This window comes from Microcebus murinus, chromosome 8 (genome assembly GCF_040939455.1).
Source record: "Microcebus murinus isolate Inina chromosome 8, M.murinus_Inina_mat1.0, whole genome shotgun sequence".
Classification (NCBI taxonomy): domain Eukaryota; kingdom Metazoa; phylum Chordata; class Mammalia; order Primates; family Cheirogaleidae; genus Microcebus; species Microcebus murinus.
The window spans coordinates 72,890,947-72,912,412 of NC_134111.1; the positions used below are offsets into that span (position 1 = coordinate 72,890,947).

The 21,466-nt window shown below is 36.0% G+C and overlaps 1 protein-coding gene across 2 annotated transcripts in view; it reads right to left on the reverse strand.

Moving 5' to 3' along the window:
• SATB2 (SATB homeobox 2) overlaps positions 1-21,466 on the reverse strand; it is a 182,293-nt gene that overhangs the window by 140,937 nt on the left and 19,890 nt on the right. For both annotated transcript variants that reach the window (XM_012739102.2, XM_012739101.3), the window contains one exon: positions 13,148-13,324. In XM_012739102.2, coding sequence (XP_012594556.1) covers positions 13,148-13,324 — 177 coding nt within the window. The remainder of the gene's footprint in view (positions 1-13,147; positions 13,325-21,466) is intronic.

The window sequence follows — 21,466 nt, forward strand, 5'->3', positions numbered from 1 at the left end:
AAGTCCCAGTTATACAGAATAACGTCCCCTGTGTATCTGAATTCACGAGGCTAGAATCTGATGCAAAACAGACCATGCTCTGCTGTATGGGGTTCCTTTTTATCCTCTTTGACCCAAAGGTCTGGATTCCACTCCTGTTCCTGCCCGCTCATCACAAATCAGATGTCATGGATCACAAAAGGGACCAGGTGAATGATTTTGAGTGGCTCAGTGAAAAATCCATCGCTGCACAGCAAAACCAACATGATCATCCAGTGCCACTGGTAATCCACCCTCTCAGCAGGCTGTGCTTTCGTTTCCCCAGAATCACCAGTACTACAAATAGAACTATTTGGTTCCACACATTTCAAAGCCCTTTTTAAATTCAAGACAAACAAATGACTGTGGCAGCTTGGGGACACAAGTCCTTTGAGAAGTGCCTCCACTCAAACATACAAATTTTGAGTTTTCACCTTCCACTACCACAGAGACCTAGAACACACTGTTTTTAGGCCAATGAAAGGAAAAAAGAATTCTTACTCAGTCTTACTCTGAATACGTTACCCTCCACAAGAAGTCAACACGTATCTTCCAGGAAATCATTAAATATACTGTGATTATTTTCTAAATGGTACCTCCAGTGTCCTGAAAATGGTTTATTCTACCCACAGAATAAAACAACTTATTTCTGAGGAGCTAAGTTTATGCTAAAGAAGGTCAATTAGAAAGATATATCTGCATTCCATGTCTTTACAAGTTCAACCTGGACTTTGCTTGATAGCACCTTTTAAAAAAATTTTAGCATGGGTTATAAATCACCCCAGGATGTCCATGTGAAAGCAGTGCCGCCTGGGAACCGTTCATGTCATCTCATAGCATACTCAGCTGCTCCATCCGCACAAACGGCACTTGTAATGAAAACACTGTCATATATCTTGATTTGTCAGAGAACAAATCAGTTTTATCTGTTCATTCTGTGGTTTAGTGTCATAGGTATTTTAGAAAACATAATTTATAATTCCTCATGCAATTATATATGAAATTAAATCATCTCACTTTTCCAGAAGCATCAAAATATTTCAGATTAAGTAGAATGCATTTGTAATGTCTTTGAAGTTCTCGTCCTCTCTCCCTTCCTCCCAACCAACCTACCCCTTGAAGAAAAAGAATAAAGGAAAAAGAGGGAGAAATATTTAGCATTTTAATGAGCTAGTCTAGTTATATTAGGTCAGGCTGTATAGGGGCTTTTATTCATATTCTTAATAACCTACTATCTGAACAATGCCTTAATCATGACAGAGGCAGAGGGGTGTAATGGCTAAGCCACTGTCTCAAGAATACCTAAGTTTAACATTTAGATTCTGGCTCCAACATTTACTTGCTGTGTGCCCTGGGTAAGTCACTTAACCTCTCTGTGCCTCAGTTTCCTCAGCTGTAAAATGGAGAGAATGATATCTATGCCACATAAGATTTGTAAGCATTAAATGAGTTAACATTTGCAACATATTTAGAATAGTGACTGATACACAGTAAGCTTGTGTTTGCTAGCATTATAATTAGCAACAATACCCACAGCATTCTTTTTTTAAGGACTAAACAGATATGAAAACCTAGTAAGACTATGTCTTTCTGGCTACTACTAAGGCATTCCAATGGGAGATAAGAGAAAAATACCTTGTTGGAGGATGCTTGTTTGAATGATAAATTGGTTATTTTAGTGAACTTCAAGATAATGCAGCCAGGATCCCTTATTAAATACTAAGTGACACCTTAGTCTCCTGGGAGAACATGCCACTCCACCCACAAGTGTTTTAATCCCCCTATTTAAAGCAGAATTGGGCCTATTTCTTTTAATTTACCTGATTAAATTAATATCTTTCAAATGACTCAGACCAAGTCATAGTTTTATCATTAGTTGCAACAAGAAATTCACCCTAATAAATAAGATGGAAAAGTAATTGTTAATCTTAACTGCATTAGTTAAAAACTGCAAATGGGTGCATTTTAATATCTACTTGGGGTTACAAGTAAAAAAGGAGCATAATAGGTACAACTTTATATGTTACATAGATATCTCTGATTTGTAAACTTACGATAAAACATCAGTAGCATAACTAAAATTCTTCTTTCATATAAACTGATATTTTTGGTTAAATGAATACATGTTAATAGACAATTTGAGCTATATAAATGCAAATCAATCCTCACTATGTCTATTATAAAAACACACCTAGATATTTACTGAAAGGAAATACTTCTCTGTGGGGCGTGGGGGGCAGCACCAACATACTCACATAGGAAAAGAATGATCCTTACCTCTGAGGACAGACCTCAGTGTCAGCTAAATGATTCCCAAAAAGCACACAGAAGGGAGAATATCAGAACAAAGCCAATGACGCTACTGGGAAAAGGTTCAGGATAGGTGGCCAAATATATCTGAATTCTAGCTAGGCCCATCTCACACCTGCTAAGCTACAGGGAAGACTGTGAAAAGAAGCCGAGTCAATTTTAGAACTATAAAATGCAGAGGGAGACGGAATGATGCTCATCTCTTTTCTACACCCAGCAGGATCTGAAGTGCAGTATGAACAAACCACCAAAAGGGCTTACTACCTATTGCTCCTGCAAGGATAGGCACTTGCATGATTTGTTTGACAAATTCTCTACCTCCAATAGTGGGCTGTCCTCAATCAATTCAAACACAGGAAAAATCTTCCCCAAGAGTTTCTCCCAATGACTCTTTCATAAAATCCCTATGCACATAGCAAAAATCAGAGGCTTCTGGTTTGAATGAAACAGAAACAGAAAATTAAATTTAAAAAAACAGATAAAGAAAAAGAAATAAAAAAAATAAAAAAAAACAGAGGCTGACAAATAGACAAACTGTCATCAGTTATTAATTCCTGGGCAACGGGACATCTTAACACAGGACTGTCATTGTAAAACTAGTAAGTACTCAGTAACTAACCAACACAATACTGTGTATGTGTTTTTTTAAAGAAGAAAAAAACCAAAATGTGGGTAAGAACAAGATTATTACAAAAAAATATAAAATTAATTCAAGTTTTCTAAAATGACATAATGTCTTTTTGCCTTTCTTTCGCATTTAAAAAAAAAATTACTTAACTCTTTACCACAAGGAAGAGGTAAGAAATAAAGCAGGTCAATGCCAAAAAAGTTTTTTTGATAACTGGCCTGTTATCTGCCATGAACCAATGAAAAGAATTTATTTTCAAAGGATAATTCTATATGCACATAAATATTGGAGTAAAATCACTCTGTTTGCTCAGCATGTACTAGGGTATAGTATCTGCACTTAACACATCCTAATTTACTGACCATTCCTAAATCCTTCTAGAGTGTAGACAATCAAAAGAAAACTAATGATCCTGATTTAATTTGAAAAACCAAACTGTTACGTAGTATTAGAAATAATAATAAATAATATGGAAATTACACATTATGTTAACTGAGAACCACAGGTGAAAACACCCCATACCAATGATTTCAACTATATAAAAAGCATGCATAGAACTATGACCAAAGGGAAATAACCCAAAATGTTACCTATACTTACATTTAGGTAGTTGATCCGTGGGAGATTTTTGTCTTTCTACTTTATTTTTCATTTTTCTATAGTTAACAAGCATTACTTTATTATCAGGAAAATATTTTGTAAAACTTTATAAGTTTATAAGGAGCTTAATATACAAACACACAAAAATGGGGTGTCATAAAATAGGTTCTTATAAAATGCCATGCCAAGATAGGAAGTTCAATTTTGTTATTTAAACTCAAAACAATCTCTCCACTCAATTTAAAAATATATGTGTTCGTGAAGTTATCAATTCCGAAATGTCAACCTTTGGTTTATGCCTATATAGTTACTATTAATTTGAATTCTAGACTCAGTTGACAAACTAGAAATATAATGCCTACAAATGGAATATTGGTTAAGTACACATTCTCTGGAACCAGTTTTTGACACTGGTCAAACTACTTGCCGCTCCGAGCCTCAGTTTCCTCATTGGTAAAATGTGAATAATAATATTATGTATTTCATATGGTTATTATAAAAACTGAATGAGTTAATACATGTTAAGCACCTAGAACAGTGTCTGATACATAAGAACCACTCAATAAATATTAACTAATTTTATAAAATATATTCATAAAATGTGTATTATGAAAAAGGTTCAGTTTCCCTAATGAAAACTAAACCATGACTTAAAATAAGCTGATTCTAACAATGTTATGTTTATCCTATTTCAAACTTGAGTTAGTCCATATAAATTTTTCAGAAAACTAAAACTTAACCTTCTAAGTGCCACATTATTTTATTTTCTAACCCTCAAAACTCATTCAAAACCTTCCATCTTATTCTAGTTATGCAGCTACCTTCCAAAAGCCTAAATTTGCCAAAACCCTAGTTCCAGGCAAAATGGAGACAACAGGGCATGATATAATGTCTGGTCCTACCTAACATTTTATTATATATTGAGTTATTTATTTTCTATCTCTCCTATGTACAAGAATGTCAGTATCTTGAGGGCAAGGGCATTATATGTTTGGTCTTTGCTGTGTTCCCAACACCTAGAACAATGTCTGGCACATAAAAGACAGTAAATACTATATTTGCTAAATAAATAGATAAAACGATATAATGCTAGAGAACCAGAAAATCAAGATGTAATCTTTAAAAGTTTCTTGGTAGTTCTCTCCACAAAATGGGAATAGTAAAACTCAACCACCTATATTCCAATTGTGCTCAAAAGACTAAAGATCTTAATAAAGTGATTTCTTTCCAAGTAATTCTGATATATCTTCCATTGCAGATTATCTAAAACAGGCCCCCTTTAAAAGAAGTTTCCCCACTCCTTTAAATAATTACTGTATTCATAATAAGACAAGACATTTAGAATTGTTATTACCGTGACTCTGGAGCAAATATTCTCAGGAAGAATCACCATTTGAAGTCGGTAAAACTGGTCAGAGCTTTCAATCAAGAACAGACTGCCCTCTTAACAGTTCCTGTGATGGCAGGCTTTTATCAATATCTGGGAGATTATTAGGCTTGTGCAACCAAATCATGGAGGGCAGAGGTCTGAAATGTGCTATGAGCTTTTCAGCAACCCATCTTTTGATTTATAAAACTGACAGAAAGAATATGCTAGAAGTATCTGTCTGCTGAGCAAGAGCTGGAAGCTGAGGGAGGGGAACCTTGGCTGCCTCATTTGCATATAGCCTCCAGCGATCTTTCCCAACTTGACTAGAGAGCTTGTAAAACAGTAGCGCAGATTTGCCATTCTGTCCGGAGTGATATTTCTTCAAACCAAAAAGAGACAGACAGGAAAACCTTGGTGTTTTCTTTCATTTTGCCAAATACCGCTTTGGAGCAAGAAAACAGCATGTGTTCTAGAGCCTTCACTTAAAATCCTTTAGAGCTCTTAACACTGCCATCAAAAAAAAGCATTACATGTCAAAGCACTGGGTTTTAAATGCTCATCACAGTCGGTGAAATTTATCTGGCACCTAGAAAACCAAACCAAGGTGCCCAGGTGTGACCAGCTAGCTGAATGCTTACTTTTTACCCCGCCTCTCACGACCACCACTGAGGCTCCCTTCTGCCACACTGCAGATAGAAAAGGGCGTCCCAAACAGCTTAGGGATCCACTCACATGCCAAACTATCGAAATAAGTAATAAATAAATAGACTACTTATTGATACTATGCAGATGAATGAATTATGGAATTTAGATCCCACATGAACATAAAAATACGTTAACATTGTATCTGAGAAGATCTGGACAGTGCATAAATGTAAAACATAAACTAAAATATGAAGTGAAAGACCTGCAATTCTGAAATTTCACAATTTTGCAAAAAATTAACTGAAATTATAATATTTAAATGATAGAAATCTTTTCCAAAGTAAAAAAAAAAAAAACAGGAAGCAGGGAGTTTTTAGAAAGCATTCCAATATTATAAAATGCTCTATTGCCGAGACAAATGTGATGCCAAAGCTAAGAGGTGTATCAACAGAGAGTTTTAAGTGGCAAGGATCTACCCAAAAGGTAATAGCACTATTGAAGCATTTGTAAGGGTTTTAATGAACGTGCTCTTTACCAACTGAGTTCCTTGAATAAAATCTATACTGACTGCATCTTCTTAAAGCACAAACAGACCTAAGTCTTCAGCAAATGACTTCTATACTATCTTGCAAATAAAATCTATACATTAGTAAAAGACAGTTATGCTTTAGAAGCAAATAAAATAAAAAATTAAACACATATGAATCATATCAAAATGTCACCAATTCTAGGCTGTAGGTTTTATACTCATAACTCCTCAAAGCTATATATTTTAATGGGACACATCTCAGTTATTAAATAAAGGATGTATGTCTCTGTGGGTCAGTCTGTTTAACCTGGATCATTTTACATAAATGCCTCAGATGATCAGTCCCCTCCAGGTCACGGGTATTAATGGGCCTACTAAGAAGAAGGACTTCAAGCAATTAAAAAAAAAAAAAAAATACACCAAAGCTAATTGCTACCATGGCCAATTCCCCCAAACAAAACAGACAACCAAAAACATTGCTAAATACTTTCCTCATTGTGGAGGGAATAATGAGCTAGATTTTTTAACGAAATATTTTCACTGATAGAATTTTTTTTAATGGATAAATAGAAATTCTAAGGTCAGAGGTAAAGTGAAATCACACATTCATTCACTGCCTCAATAGTTTTTTTCAAACACTACCTACTCAACTGCTAGGCATCCTGAAAACCAAGTTGGATAGGGTCTCCATTCTCCACAAACCTATGCCTAGACAATATTTCCATCAGCTGACCTTCATATGAGCCATAATTACCTATCTATATATTTAAAATAATACATATTTATGCCCACATAACAAATAGAAGGAACATAAAACTATAAACATTTATATAAGATATTCAATCTTAACTGTGTACTGGACAAGCAAATAAGATGAGCATTATTTTTCCCTTGGCATGTAGTTAGAAAATAGTGTTTCAGGTTTTGCTGAGTGCATGTAAATGCACATATGTGCATAGACACATATGCATGAATATTAAGTTTCATGTAGCAGAGGAGGTGAGAGTATGGGGCGTTTGTCATTAAGAACTGTGTCCTCCAAGCCAGTGTTTTACATTTTGGCCCAACCAGCTCTTATGAGGGCTGAGACATGGTTAATAGTAATTTGGGGTAGCTTTTTCAGCTCTCTTTTGGGAGCCGCAGAATTTTTGAAAAAGCAGCTTGTTTGTTAAAAGTTCGCTCCAAGGCCTAAAATTTCTAAATATGCACCTTTTCTCAACATTGCCCTTATAAAGAAAAAACTGCTGAAAGACTCCCAAACATGAGAGTTTAATTAAAGAAGGAAAAGTGAAAAAAAAAAAAAAGAGAGAGCCAAAGAAAGAAACAGAGAAAGCAAGACAAGACGGGAGATCATTTTAAACATTTTCAATAGGGAAAATGTCAAACTTTCAGAGCATACAAAACCTTTTGGCTCCAGACAACATATGCCTTTTCACCATCCTCTCTCAAAAAAAAGTGTGAATTTCTGAATTTCTTTCCAAGGTTATGATTGAGCTTACTAATTATTTATTTGAAATCATAGTATTTGAAAGAATTTTTAGGGTTAGAATCCTTGCTAATTTTAGCAAACAAAAATAATTCTGAATTAAAGCAGCAAACATAAGTTTTAGAAAATAAATTTTTAAAATTTAAGAGGACAGATGACCCAGAGATTCAAACAGACTTAAGGGACATAGCAACCAAGTGCAATTTATAGATTTGTATGCCTCCTGATTTGAATAAGCCAATATAAAAAAAATTATAAAACAATTAGGAAAATTTGAACCTTTACTGAATATTTCCTGATATTAAAGAATTAACCATTTTTTAGGACTGATAATGGCATTATGGTTAGTTTTTAAAATAGTCTTTATCTCTTAAAGATATTTAGTAATATATTTATGGATAAAATATGAAGTCTAGGATATACTTTGAAATATTTCAGTGGGGGAGGAGCAAGAAGTAAGTAGGGACAGAGATGAGACAGGATTGGCCATGAATTTCTAATTGTTGATTCCAGATGACAAGTTCATGAATATTTGATACACAAGTCTCTTGAATTTGTATATGTTGCATCTTTCCATAATAGAAAAATTTGAGAGAACTTAAGAGCAGAGCATTTCAAGCACTGACACATTTAAATTGAAAGGGTATTCATTTCTAATGATGAAATTTACCTTAAAAGTAACTTCTAGGTAAAGATCTTCCCAAAAGTATATGGTAAAGAGCTAATACACTGGAAAGCATATAATAATAAATAAATGAATAATATATAAAATGGTAACAAATAATAGATTTCATCATGCAAATGAAATATATAAATATCACTGTCAAATAAATATAATCATCATGTATTTAGTAAACACTCAATCCAAAATGTCCTGCCCTTTAGGGCTTATGTGAAAAGCAAAGAGCAAGTGTTAAATGAGAATTAGTTCCTATCCTAACTCTAAACTCCTAGTGATCAGATCAATCACAGGACAGCCCTGTGGTTAAGGACCCTGACCCTGGACATGGGTCAATGGACTTCAGATTTCAGATCTTCCACCAACCAGCCTATGCCCCTGGCAAAGTTACTCCTCTACTTTCTCTGCCTCAGTTTCCTCTTCTGTGAAATGGGAAACGCGATAACTTACTTCAAAAGGCTACTGTGAGAATTAAATTAGTCAGTACATGTAAATCTCTTAGAACAGTGCCAGCATAATATAGTAATTGCTCAATTGTTGTCCAGCACTATTAAAACTCTAAGAAATTCCTTGGTTTATACATTAATGTATAGAGGTTTATTAGGGCTCATTAATAACTTATTGATTCTTTTTTTAATCTTATACTGAAAAAATAAAAATGCATCTGTATCATGCATGTTTTTACACTGATGAACAAATAAGGAACATAGCGAACTGCTTATCAAAATTGAGGAGTAAGGTAGACATAACAACTTCCCACTTATTCGGAGAATAATTCACAGAGGAAGCAGAATTTCCTAGCTACCTATTGTTTTTTCTGATTAGAAACAGAAGAAAATCCCACATCACCCTATCACCTACCCTGTTGACATTTTAATATATTTCCTTTGTCTTTCTTCTATGCATATATGTGAAAATTTATATAATTGAGATTGTATTTGACACTCTGCTTGAGTGATGTAACACTTATTAAATACATTTTTCTGTGCCCCTTCTTAAAAATATCATTTCAAATGACTGCATAAACGTAAACATTCCAATATAAAAAATAATGATGATTAACACATTTCTTCTTGAACTCATAATTTTGACCTTAAAAATACCCAGGCAGAAAGGATATTTGCTTATTTTTTGCTAAGCATGTTTGTTTTTAAATAAAATTGGTCAAAACTAAATTTTAAAATGTATTTCAAAATTTACAGGAAGCAGGAGAGAGAGAAAGTGACCACTCACTAGTGAAGTCAAATATACACAATGAGGCATCAGCTTGTCATCACGGCTGCCTCCCCAAGTCCGTTAGCCACCTTGGCAAGTATGAATCACTTCTTAACCAGTGGACTAAAGAATTCTGGACGGTGTGGAGAGCCCCACAGCTATCACCAAAAGCCTTACGAGGAAGAATTGAAAGGACAAAAAGGAAAGAAGAAAGAAGAATAAAAGGAGTAGTGAGTCTAAGTTGGGGGATCAGAGGACTCTGATGCCCCTTGAGTAGCAGCAATATCCTAGGATAACACCCTTCTAAAAGACTCTAAGACTTGATGCAGAGACATGAACTCACAGCCCATGATATAATGTAAAATGTGTTTAGGGTTCATTAGACCTTAGTCTACCTATTTTGAAAGAAGGAAAGGACCTGCCAGCTTTTGGCTTTTTGCATATGCAAAACAGCAGGTTTGACAAATACTGCATCTCATATCCTTGAGAATCATAGTTAGTGATACATGTGTTGGGAAATGGAGGGTATGGGTCAGCTAGAAACACAGTTCCCGTAGTTTATGATAGTAACTCACATCCTTACTCTCTCCTGGGTCCCAAAATCTGGCCTTCAAATAAAGGTTACTGTTAAAACCAGGAGAAAAATCCCTGAGCTCCATTTTAGTAGGATTTCTATCGTTATTTAGAAGCAAATATTCTTTCTTAATAAAATCTCTTCAGCTCACCTGGAGGGAATGCCCTCTTAAAAAAAGAACTTGACTATCCTGTGTTCACAAGAGCATAGGTCCCCTGCTTCATCGTGGGGACTTGGGCACCATTCCAAAATAATAACATTGCTAATGTATCTTCTCTTTTACAGGTAGTAAATTCAATTACTGAAACTCTTTTCTGGTCATATCAAAAGGAAAAAAATCATGTGTCAAGAGCCTCAATTTTTTTAATAGGCTCAAGCAACCCACTATTCTTACAGTTTAGCTCTACCCAACTTTTTCAGCACAGGAAAAAGAGATTTCAGAACACGACAGTTTCTCTGTTGCAAATGGATTTCCTAGGAGGTTCTCCAATGGTTCCCCTATCTTCAAGGAATTACGTAAACACTAAACAAATACAAAACCAAAAAAAGAAAACTATACACATAAAACCCCATGCCTTTTATCACCAAAAAGTCATATTTTGACTGGGTGCTATGGCTCATGCCTATAATCCTAGCACTCTGGGAGGACAAGGCAGGAGGATTGCTTAAGCTCAGGAGTTCAAGACCAGTGAGACCCCATCTCTATTAAAAATTGAAGAAATTAGCAGGTCTTGACAGTGTGTGCCGGTAGTCCCAACTACATGGAAGGCTGAGGGCAGGAGGATCACTTGATCGCCCACGAGTTTGAGGTTGCTGTGAGCTAGACTGATGCCATGGTACTCTAGCCCAGGCAACAGAGAAGGGCTCTGTCTCAAAAAAAAAAAAAGTCACATTTTGTTCTACCTCCTTTTCTGTCTTTTTCTCACTCTGCTGTTTGTCCGGCACATGAATGAACTGTCTTATCATGCATGCTGTTTGGTCTATAATAAACATGCAGGAAACAGCATACTTTTAATGATCTGAATGACAACAAAGATTAAATACGTTCATTTCAAAATAGACAATGTTAAGATTTTCCATTTACCCAAAACAGAGATCACCAGCCTAATTTAAAACAAAATAAACTGTGAGGTTTTTTCCTTCCTTTTGTGAGATTACAGTATAGGACCTAGTGATAAAACCTTTGCTTACCTATAATATAAAGTACATCTGTGATCTAAAGTACCTTTACAATATTTATACAATTTATAAAATGTATAATATTTAAAATTTTTAAATCCTAATTTTCAAAAATGGTGAAGAAGCAAATAATCATTTTTTACTTGTCCCTTGTTTAATCTTCCACTGTAGATGATACTTAATGCTCATATATCTCACCTTGGTGAGTAGAACTCCCAGTCCACATCACTGAAAGGAATAGTGTGGCTCCCTAGTGCAAATTTCCTGTGATCCCCTTCCCTCAGCATGTGCCAAGAATCAAATCTTGGCCACTTAGTGCTCTGTGTTCCACATGTGAGCTCACGACGCGTTGAGCAGCCGTGCTAACTGAGATGGATAGCCCTGTCAAACAGGACGCTGGCACACCAGGATGCAAGCAGTGGGACACAATGACCTTTACATTCAGAGAAAAATATCCCTAAAATGGCATGAAAAGTTTATGGGGGGAAAGGAGGGGGATTCTTTTATTTCATTTACGTACATAGCATGAAATAAAAGCAATGGTGCCCGCTATGCAATTTGCTCAGGATCAAATCCTGAATCCCTCACACAAGAAGGAAAAGTCGTCAGAGAAAGGAAATGAACCATCCTTTATCATGCTGCTTTGAAAGCACGGGACTCTATAATTCAGCTACATCACTGTACCCAGTCTGGCCATGTGCTGGGATTCAGACTATGCTCAGACTCACGATAACTCGAACACTACTACCTATCTAAGAAAAGAATTCATGACCCCTGGTTTCAAGTGGGTTGCTTTCTTGATAGAACTAAGGTATAACTTAAATACTTAAAATATTTTTTAAAAAACAATGATGTACTTACAATGATTCAAGAGCTCAGGAATTTAAATCCCATGTTCTTGGTCACCATATTTCTAACTATATATAAATGTTTAATCTCTCACAGTGTCCTTATCAGAAAAATGAAGTTCTGACTGATAGTTCTTACAAATGATATAAAGAGACACTCACAAAAAAAATAGCAAAAATCCTTGGCATATACATAAATTTAACTAAAGAAAGTGACATATGAAATTAATACATAAAATAAGATATAGGAGTTACATATTTCTCTCCTTTAGTTATAAACATAATCATAAACTACACAATTCAGTCATTTCAGCTGAAAAACAAAGATAATAATTCCATCGTGTTAAAAAATTTTTGCCATTATTCAAGGTTTGGGGGTATTTTTGTTGTTTGTTTTGTCAATTCTTTGGCATGAAAGAACAATGGGCTATGCTTCAGAATGAAACAACAAAAGCTCACAATGGGATCCCCAGTGTTGTACAATATATACTGAAATAATGATACAATTTTAATATTTAATTAAATAGGTAAAATAAATTGATCACAAAGACATTGCAATATTTTTAATTGAATGGGTCACATCAAAATTATAAACCAGTTTTAAAAGATGGAAAAAAGATGAATCCATTTCATTCTGTTTAATTAAAAATTCATCACATAGAGCAGAAGCCATAGCCCCAAAGCAATAAATACATTTAGAAAACTGAATGCTCTATAAATTGTGTATTAAAGTTTAGATAAGTTAGGAGTCAAATATCTCAGCACTGGCACTGAGAACACTAATTTGCTGACTTAGGAAAAAAATAACAGTTATAAATACAAAAAAATCTATGGTGATCACTTTGAAATGCAAGTTGATTTTGTGGCTCTAGAGATGCTAGTCAAATGCTTCCCCAAACAACAAGAAAATAAGACTCTCCACAAGAAATTGCTCACTGTTTGGGAAACACACTAAATCTGACAATTCTCTTTCAACCCGTGTTTGGAGGACTACTTCAGGGAACATGCTCTTCCTCGCATCATGACACAAAGGAGACTCAGGGAGGAGAGGAGAGATGGATTAATACCTTGGGCCTGAGCTGCAGAGCTGTGGGAATACCCCAGGGCCAGAAGCGCTGTCTCCACCAGCTGGCTAAAAAGCACATCTTTTCGCACCAGGACAAACTCAGCATGTTCTTCTCTGTTGTCGTATTCAAGAGAGCCGTCCAACTGCTCCACCACACAAAAGACAGGAATCATCAAACCTGAAGGGACAAAATTCAAGAGCAAAACACAAAGATTACAAAGCAAATCTCAGTCACGATGGGAAGGGAAGAGACAGTTATAAAAGTCACTCATCTGTGATCGACGGTGGTTTAGATTAAACAAGCCTTTTAGTCATATGGGCCTAATGGAAAGCTGTGAGTTTTTCCCCCTCTATTATTACAGAATTGCCCAGAGCAGTGGCAGAAGCCCTCCGATTCCAGTCATTAAAAAGTGGAGTGTACCAATCAGAGATGCCCTGGCACTTAGGTGAGGGCACAGTGACCTTACAAACCCTCAAATCTATAGACCTTAGTCTATAGTTTTATCATTAACTATTAATCAGCACTAGTATTTTCAGATTAGACTTGCCTTTGTCTAAAAAGGTGTTTCAACACTTCCAGCTGTAAGATACCTAGTAGGGAGGCATGTTTCATTTCAGGATCTGAGCTGTTAGGTGAATATGTACAAGAAAGTAATAGGAATTTAAAAGAAGTCCCTCTTGTATGTTGTTGTTTTGTTTTGTTTTAATCCTGGTAAAGCGATCAATTAGTCTGAAAATAACCCAATCATGAAAGTTTTAACTTACATTTAATGTATGTCAAAATATACATCCAAATATAAAACTTTGTCTGTTTAAATTATTATTTTATGCATTAACACCAGTTACTACTAAAAAGAGAGTATCTTTTCTAGTGTTTTCAGAGGAAAGAAGTAAACTACCCTAAAGAATAAAGCAAATTAGTCTAGTTGAAAATCTGTTGAAATCTGTTGTCACTGAAATATTTCTCTGCTTTGTATCAAAGTGTGAAAAGCTAAAAAATGTTTAATTCACCAACGGTTTTTTTAAACTGTTTTTTATTTTTTAAAAAAGTCATACAGGCACTTAAATCTAAACATAGCCAAGGCAGAAGAAGATCAAAGTTTTACCAACATACAACTAATAAACATGGACCTTGTCCTATGTAATTCACACAAATTAGTATGTTATGGAATAAGGATCTGCTCTGGGTCTTCTCTTTGTGCAAGAAAAATCAAAAGTTATGAAGGTGGGCAGGCAGACATAGGGGAAGCAGAAAGTAAGGGCACTTTCCAATAAAAATAAGGCCTCTAGTTAAAATGACAATGGTCTCTGACACACAGAATGCATAGGAGTTTTTCCAGAAGCCCCTCCCTGTTACCTAGACCCTAGAAGCTTCCTGACTCACTCTGATCTAGAAAGGAGAGAGTGGGAGCAGATACTCTGTAAACTACTGGGCCATAGATTTAGATTTTTGTTCTAAAGATAATACAATGGTACAACTGGTTCCCATGTGCTAATTATTATTATTAAAGATAATAAGTATTGGGTGTAATTATTAAATATAATCATTATTAACAATAATAATACTCATTAAGAATTGTTATCATTGAAGATCATGGTAATTATTATTAAGACTGCACAACAGTCTAACAAGTCAAACCATATCATACCTGGGACAATGACTGACTGAGTCAATGTTCACTCTTGAGAACAACAAAGCAGCATTATTTTCTATAGCAAATATACTGTCTATGGTATAGATTTTTAAAAAAATATGAGATAAGGGTAGAATGGATCGATTTTTCAGACAAAAAGAGGATTTAGCCTGGCCACACAATGCCTTATAAGATTTTTTTTGTAATTGTGACCATTACTGGTATATGAAACGCTTATTTATTTATACTTAGTTTATTCTTAAATATACTTAAGACATAATGAATATAAATTAAATTTCCTCCAAATTACCTTTGCATTCATTAATTTATCCAGCATTTATGTACTGAACACCTACTATGTACCAGGTATCACCTGTGTCTCCAGGGATACAACTGACAACAAGTCTGATATGGATCCTGCCCTCAATGTAGTTGAAGGCATTGTAAAATCTTCCTAAGTAAGCATAATGGCATTTTATAGGACCCATTCATGAGAGTCCTTACCAGCAGGGAATAGCCCCCATTTAGACCTTTTAACTCTTACATACTGGTATATAATCTTTCTCCAAGGAAGCAGGTTGATTTCTACTTTTAATGATTTAAGTATATGCACACATAGAGCCATGTAGTCAGCAGTGCCATAAGCTACTTCACCACTAATACCTGTGTGTACATAAGTTTCAATGCTGAAAATCCATGTGCAGTTCCTAATGTCAACATCTGAGTGTCACATATCTGGGAATTACAGATAAGACCTTTAAACGAATTCAGTTGCTCCATAAGCTATCATGGATCCTTTACTTAGGAACCACAAATCTTTCTCAAGTCTACAGTCAACTGAAAAAACTTAAGACTCTAGTGATTTTTTAAAATAATATTAACTATTCAATCAGTTAGATATGAAATACAACATGAAAGCACATGGATTTATAACATGGAGGGACTTATGCTTTGCAACTGTCAATTACTTAAATATATCCTAAACATTTTAGTTTAGTGATTAAAGCAAGCAATTGTTAGCTGACACACAGCAATAACTCATTACAATCAAAAAGTAAGCACCAAACCCCCACTGGCATCATTTGTTTAAAAAAAAAAAAAGAACTTTATAAAATAAAGCAATATTAATCAGGAATGTCTAATTATTCAAGACTTGTTCTGAAGCACATATATATTACATATATATGAGATACTGAAGAACATCATAAATGGGTTATATTTAGCCCCTAGAGAAATTTATCTTCTTACTAGAATATGATCAACCTAAACAATTATGATTTTTATAATGAAATGTGATTTTTACAAAAGAAGAAGAAGGCAAGAAAAATAGATGCAATTACTAGTGAAAATGACAAGAGAAATGAAAAATAGTAAAACAGTACAATTGAGGTCAAGTGTGGGAAGAAGAAAATTAAGGTATATATTTAAAAGCCTTTAACAACAGGAAATCCCTAAGAAAAGCAAACTATAAAAGGATGAGTAGAAATATGTGCCAAAAATTTAAAAAGATATATTTATACATTTTATCCACCACTCTCTCCAGACAAAAGGAGAAAGAAAGGAAAGGAGTGACAATGGATAGAAAGTTAGAGAGTATGCTTGAAAAGCACTTCGGAAAATACATTAGGAATGGGAAGAATTAAAAGGTAAATTCTAATAAAAGGATAGCAATGTAAAACTGAAATGCATTTGCAATAAAATTTAGAAATGGTCAAGAACAAGAAAAAAGAAAAACTCTTGTTCTAGCCCTACATCTTAAGCTTATGGGATTAGTTTTCTTTTATTGTACCACAGACCCATTTTCAGATGATCTAATAGAGACCTTTGAACCTTTTGATCATAAGCCTTGCTAAGCCTTTTACAATTGCAGGAGGTGAGCAGAACAGGCAGGCAGCCACCGCCATTTGCTAAAAATTAAGAATTGTTCTGGCAATTGGGATACACGGTGCATTCTGTTGTAAGAGAGGCAAAATAAACCTGGGACCCTCTAAAAATGCATTTTTCCAACTATCATTAGTTGATGATGCTGAAATTGTCATTTTCATTATGACATTATTTCTGAAAAAACTGTGCATAATTATAAAGAGTTAACCATTGTTACTGCCTCCGTTCACTGCGACACACATGCAAACTGAGAGGGTGAGGAGATGGTTAAATGCGGTGATGAATAGCACCCACCCCTCTGGAGGCAGGAAACCTGGCACTGTCCCTTCTTACCTGTGTGAGAGACCTTGAGTAATTTATATGACCTCTCGGAGGCTCAATATCCTCCTAGTTAAAATGCTAACAATAATACCTATGTCGTAGAGTTGTTGTGAGCATTAAACAATATTATATATTTAAGTTGTCTGATACATAGCTCTCAAACAATGGAATCTGTTTTCCTTTTTTTCAAAATCAGTAGTACTATCATTTTACAGAGAAAAAAAAAACAATCATTTTTTTTCAGGGTCTATAATCAATGCTCATGATACTTACTAAAAAGCATTTCTTCAGAATAAAAATGATACTGATAATCACTGAATGGTCTATTATATAAATGATAACAGCTTAAAGTGTTCAACACACCCCACAGCAAAAAGGTGAAAGTCTTTAAAAGCATCATACTCTATACTCTAAAACCACCTGCCCAGTATAGTAGCCACTAACCACATATGGTAATTGAGCACCTGAAATGTGGCTCATATCAAATTGATATGTGCTATAAGTGTAAAACACATACTCGGTTTTAATAATTTAATACCAAACAAAAAATAAAAATAAACATGTTGTGAATAATTTTAAAAAATTAATTGCATGTAGAAATAGTATTTGGGATATATTGAGTTAAATAAAATATATTATCAAAATTAACTTCATCTTGTTTCTTTAATGTTCTATTAGTGCAGTTACTGGAAAATTTAAAATTACTCATGTGGCTTATTTATGATTCTATCAGACAGCACCGCTCTGATCAACCTGTCAAATACCAACATACACAATGGTTTTTTCTCACACAGGATAAATTCATCACAAACTGATTCTAGGACAATTGTGTGATTGTTGTGAGTATTTCTTAGGTTCCCTTTGGTTATCTTTCCTCTGTGATCCAAATCTTAGGTGACTTGAAGACGGAAGATTCTTGGTTAAATTCTAAAATCCAGTGTGATATCTTCTCTGCAATTGTAGATGCTGTTTTATTACTAACTGTATTAATCCAACTTCTTTAATAAGGAAAAGGATTTTCCCCCCTTCTCTTCATTTTAAAGAACAGTTACAGACTTCAGGAAATGTTACAACACTGGCTATGAAAGTGACCTAAAGCATAAGTATTCTCTAATGCTCTGGATGTGTAATTCAACAATGAAAGATGAAAGATGGTCCCATACCAGGGGTCTGGATGACAAGGTTCAACTGTCTTCCACCAAAGTTGGAACATAAAATAAACCTCTCCTTTATATTGCACTTCCTAGTTCGCCATATAGCCTAACACGCATACCTTTATTTTCTCCTCACATTTGCCCTGTGGGAAGGTTGATATTATTCTCATTTAATAAATTAAGAAACTGAAACTATGGGAGAATAAGTAACACGCCCCAAGGAACGCAGTGAGGCAAGAGTAGGACAGCTCAAGTTATCCAACTCTAAATGCCAGGCATGTTGCTTTCTTGGGGTTGAAAACAACACTCCAAAATCCACATCCTCAGAAATCTAAGGGTTTGACCTTTAAGTAAAGGACCTTTTACCACTTGCTATGTGCAATGGGTGATCTGTGTTGCTTGTAAGTGAATCACCTTTTGGTGGCCTAGCAGGTATCAGGCACTGGGCTAGGAATGGAGGAGGAACCAAAGACAGTTCCTGCTGTCAGTCAGTCACACATGAAAGAAAGAAAAAAAATAAAGAAAAGAAAGGAAGAAAGAAGAAAGAAAGAGAAAAGGAAAGGGAAAGGAAAGGAAGAGGAAGGCAGACTCAAATGGATGGGTCACATGTTAGTGTGAATGAATATGTTCTTCAGTCTCCTAGGTCCACCCTCATTCCTCAAACAGCTAGCTCCCTGAATGACTGGAGCCACTCTGAGAAGAAAGGAGGCAGCCTTTCTCCTAAAGCCCATCTGTTTCTTGAAGGAAGGCAGTCAGAGGGCCCACTCCCTTGCCCGGGGCCTGCGGCATGTCTGGTTCTATCACCTGAGAAGGTCCCAGAGCTAACTGAAGATGATAAAGGCTATAGATAGGGCAGAGGCTCTTAAAACTGAATCTGAAGTAAATGGCAACCACCACAATAAATAAATCACAGAACAAAAGCCCCTTGAGACACTGAAACAAATGACTGAATAATACAGGATCTTTCAGAGGACAGGGAGAGAAAGGAGTGAGAGATAAGAACTATCTTTTCTGACTGCAAATTTACTAGAAAGATAACAATTTACTTGCTCTACACCCTTACATATTTTTTTTCTCTCTCTCTCTCTGTCTCCCTCACACATACACGTGGGCACACACTCACACAGTCACACACACATCCTGAATCACAGACTAGAATAGAAGTATCTTGCCAACATTAAACCCTAGCCCCTTCTTCCCATACTAAAATAATAAAGGAAAGTCTGAGTGCCAAGAATTGCCACCAGAAAAAGAATGGGTATCTCTCACCTCCCTGTTGGGGTCCCAGGCAAAACTTCATCATGGATCAAGTATGTCTTTCCTACTCTGCTCTTCCCAGCCCTGCTGTCTTCTACACAGCAAGCAGCCTCCTGGGCTAAGACGGCCACAGGCTCCACATTCCACTCCAGCCTCCTACTCCCCCCAGGGGCTGATCACAAAAATTCCAAAGAGATTAATCGATAAAAAGATGCAGCATTTTGCTGTTTGAATGGTTTAGTGGTCCCCTTATCTCCTCAGCTACATCTTCATTGTTAAAGATACATTTTATTTCAAATAAACTTCTAATGAGAGGAATTTCAGGTAGTGTAACTAAAATAATGTAGAAAAAAATTTTCACCAATTTTAGAAGAAAGAGCAGAGAAATCGTTTGGGTGCAAGGGAGTTGCCCACAAGTCCACAGGTCAACTGGGGGTCCTCTAGGCTCCCCCAAACTGCACCAGTTTCCAGCATTCCTCCCTATCCTTTGCTTGTGAACTACACATTCTCTGAAAGATTGATTCACTTGTTTTTGTTGGGTTTTTCTTAACTTTCATTGTAGAGGAAGCAGGAGCTGAGAAAGAGGTGGAACAGCAGCGATTCTAGGTCATTCACAGGTAAAGGATCATGGTCACTTTTATAATTATGAGGAAGGCAAAACCTGCTTAATAATTACTGTAAGCACTAACTGAGCCATATATGCAAAAATCCCATTTCATATTTATCCATGACCCAGTAGTCTGCAACTCAGGATTAGACCTCCAACTATAGTTTCAACAATAAAATTCTTTGATGGCTCTCCCACTATTTTCAATGGGGAATTATATCAAGAATTACTTTATTCTCAGAATTTTCTCTAGTAAAACCAAACACAACTTTGCAGCCCCTGAGGCCAATCTTAACTTTGGAAGGTAAGAATGAAAACAGGCCAGGGTGGGGATGGGAGGGTTGACTCCCAGCCTCTCTCACTGATCACCCCACAGGCTCAAATTGAGCCTCATGTGGTAGGGAACGGAGATGGGCTCTGGCCTTCCACACCTCTGATTCCAGGCCTGCCCCCAAGCTGCGAGATCACAATTCACCCTAAAGTCCAGTCTGAAGGCTGATTGATAACTCAAAGTCTCTAAATACCTTTCAGTTACATAAATTTGATGGCAGGATCCAGCTGGCCTGACAGTTCACAAAACAGAATTTCATATTTCACAGGCACACAAGAGGCACGTTGTGGCAACTTACCTAAACAAAAAAGTCTGAGCCACACCTAGGAAACTGCCACAGCAAGCTTGAACCATGGAACTAAATTCCCTGATGTCAGGAATGCCAAGGCTCTAGTTGTCGTGAATGAGAGGCCTACATTTTTCCTTCTCAAACATGGGCTGGCCTCGGATAAGCTTTTTTCACTCTCAATGTCCCCTCTCACCCTGAGCCTGACCTATAGTAGGCCCAAAATAAATGTTGGTTTAGTCTAACAAAATGCTAATTCCAGCTAGACATTAATCACCACCATTAATAGGCAGTGTCAATTCTGTTTTTTTCCCATAATCCCCCAGCTGTCAAACTTGTCGGCATCACTTTGGCCCTACTGCACTGCAGTCAGCATCAGCAGACAAGGAAAGCTTTCTAGGAAACGATCTGTACACATGGATGCAGGAGCTCACGCCACGCTGTCCTGGGGAAGGTAGCCAGACCAGAGCTGTACACGACCACTGTTGACAGAAATCGTTAGCGTACCACCAGGAAGGCATCACAGTGAACGGGTGGGTGACTCAAAGGGGCGTGCTGCACTGTGCCCTGTGCCGTACACACGTTGGGGCTTCGGTGGTCTTGTGGACAGTCCTACCCATGCCTTGCACTGAAGGACTACAGAGTTGTTTTTTTTAATTTAGTAACTACAGAGAGACAAAATGTCCACTGATCCTGGAATAAAAAAGTTTTTTAAAAAGGAAAAATGTATATACAAGTTTGAATATTACATGAAAGTTCAGACATATGGCATATTATTGAAGTATCCTTAGTTCAAACCTGAATTCTTGAGGTTCTTTTCACAGTAGGTTAAAAATACATGTATGT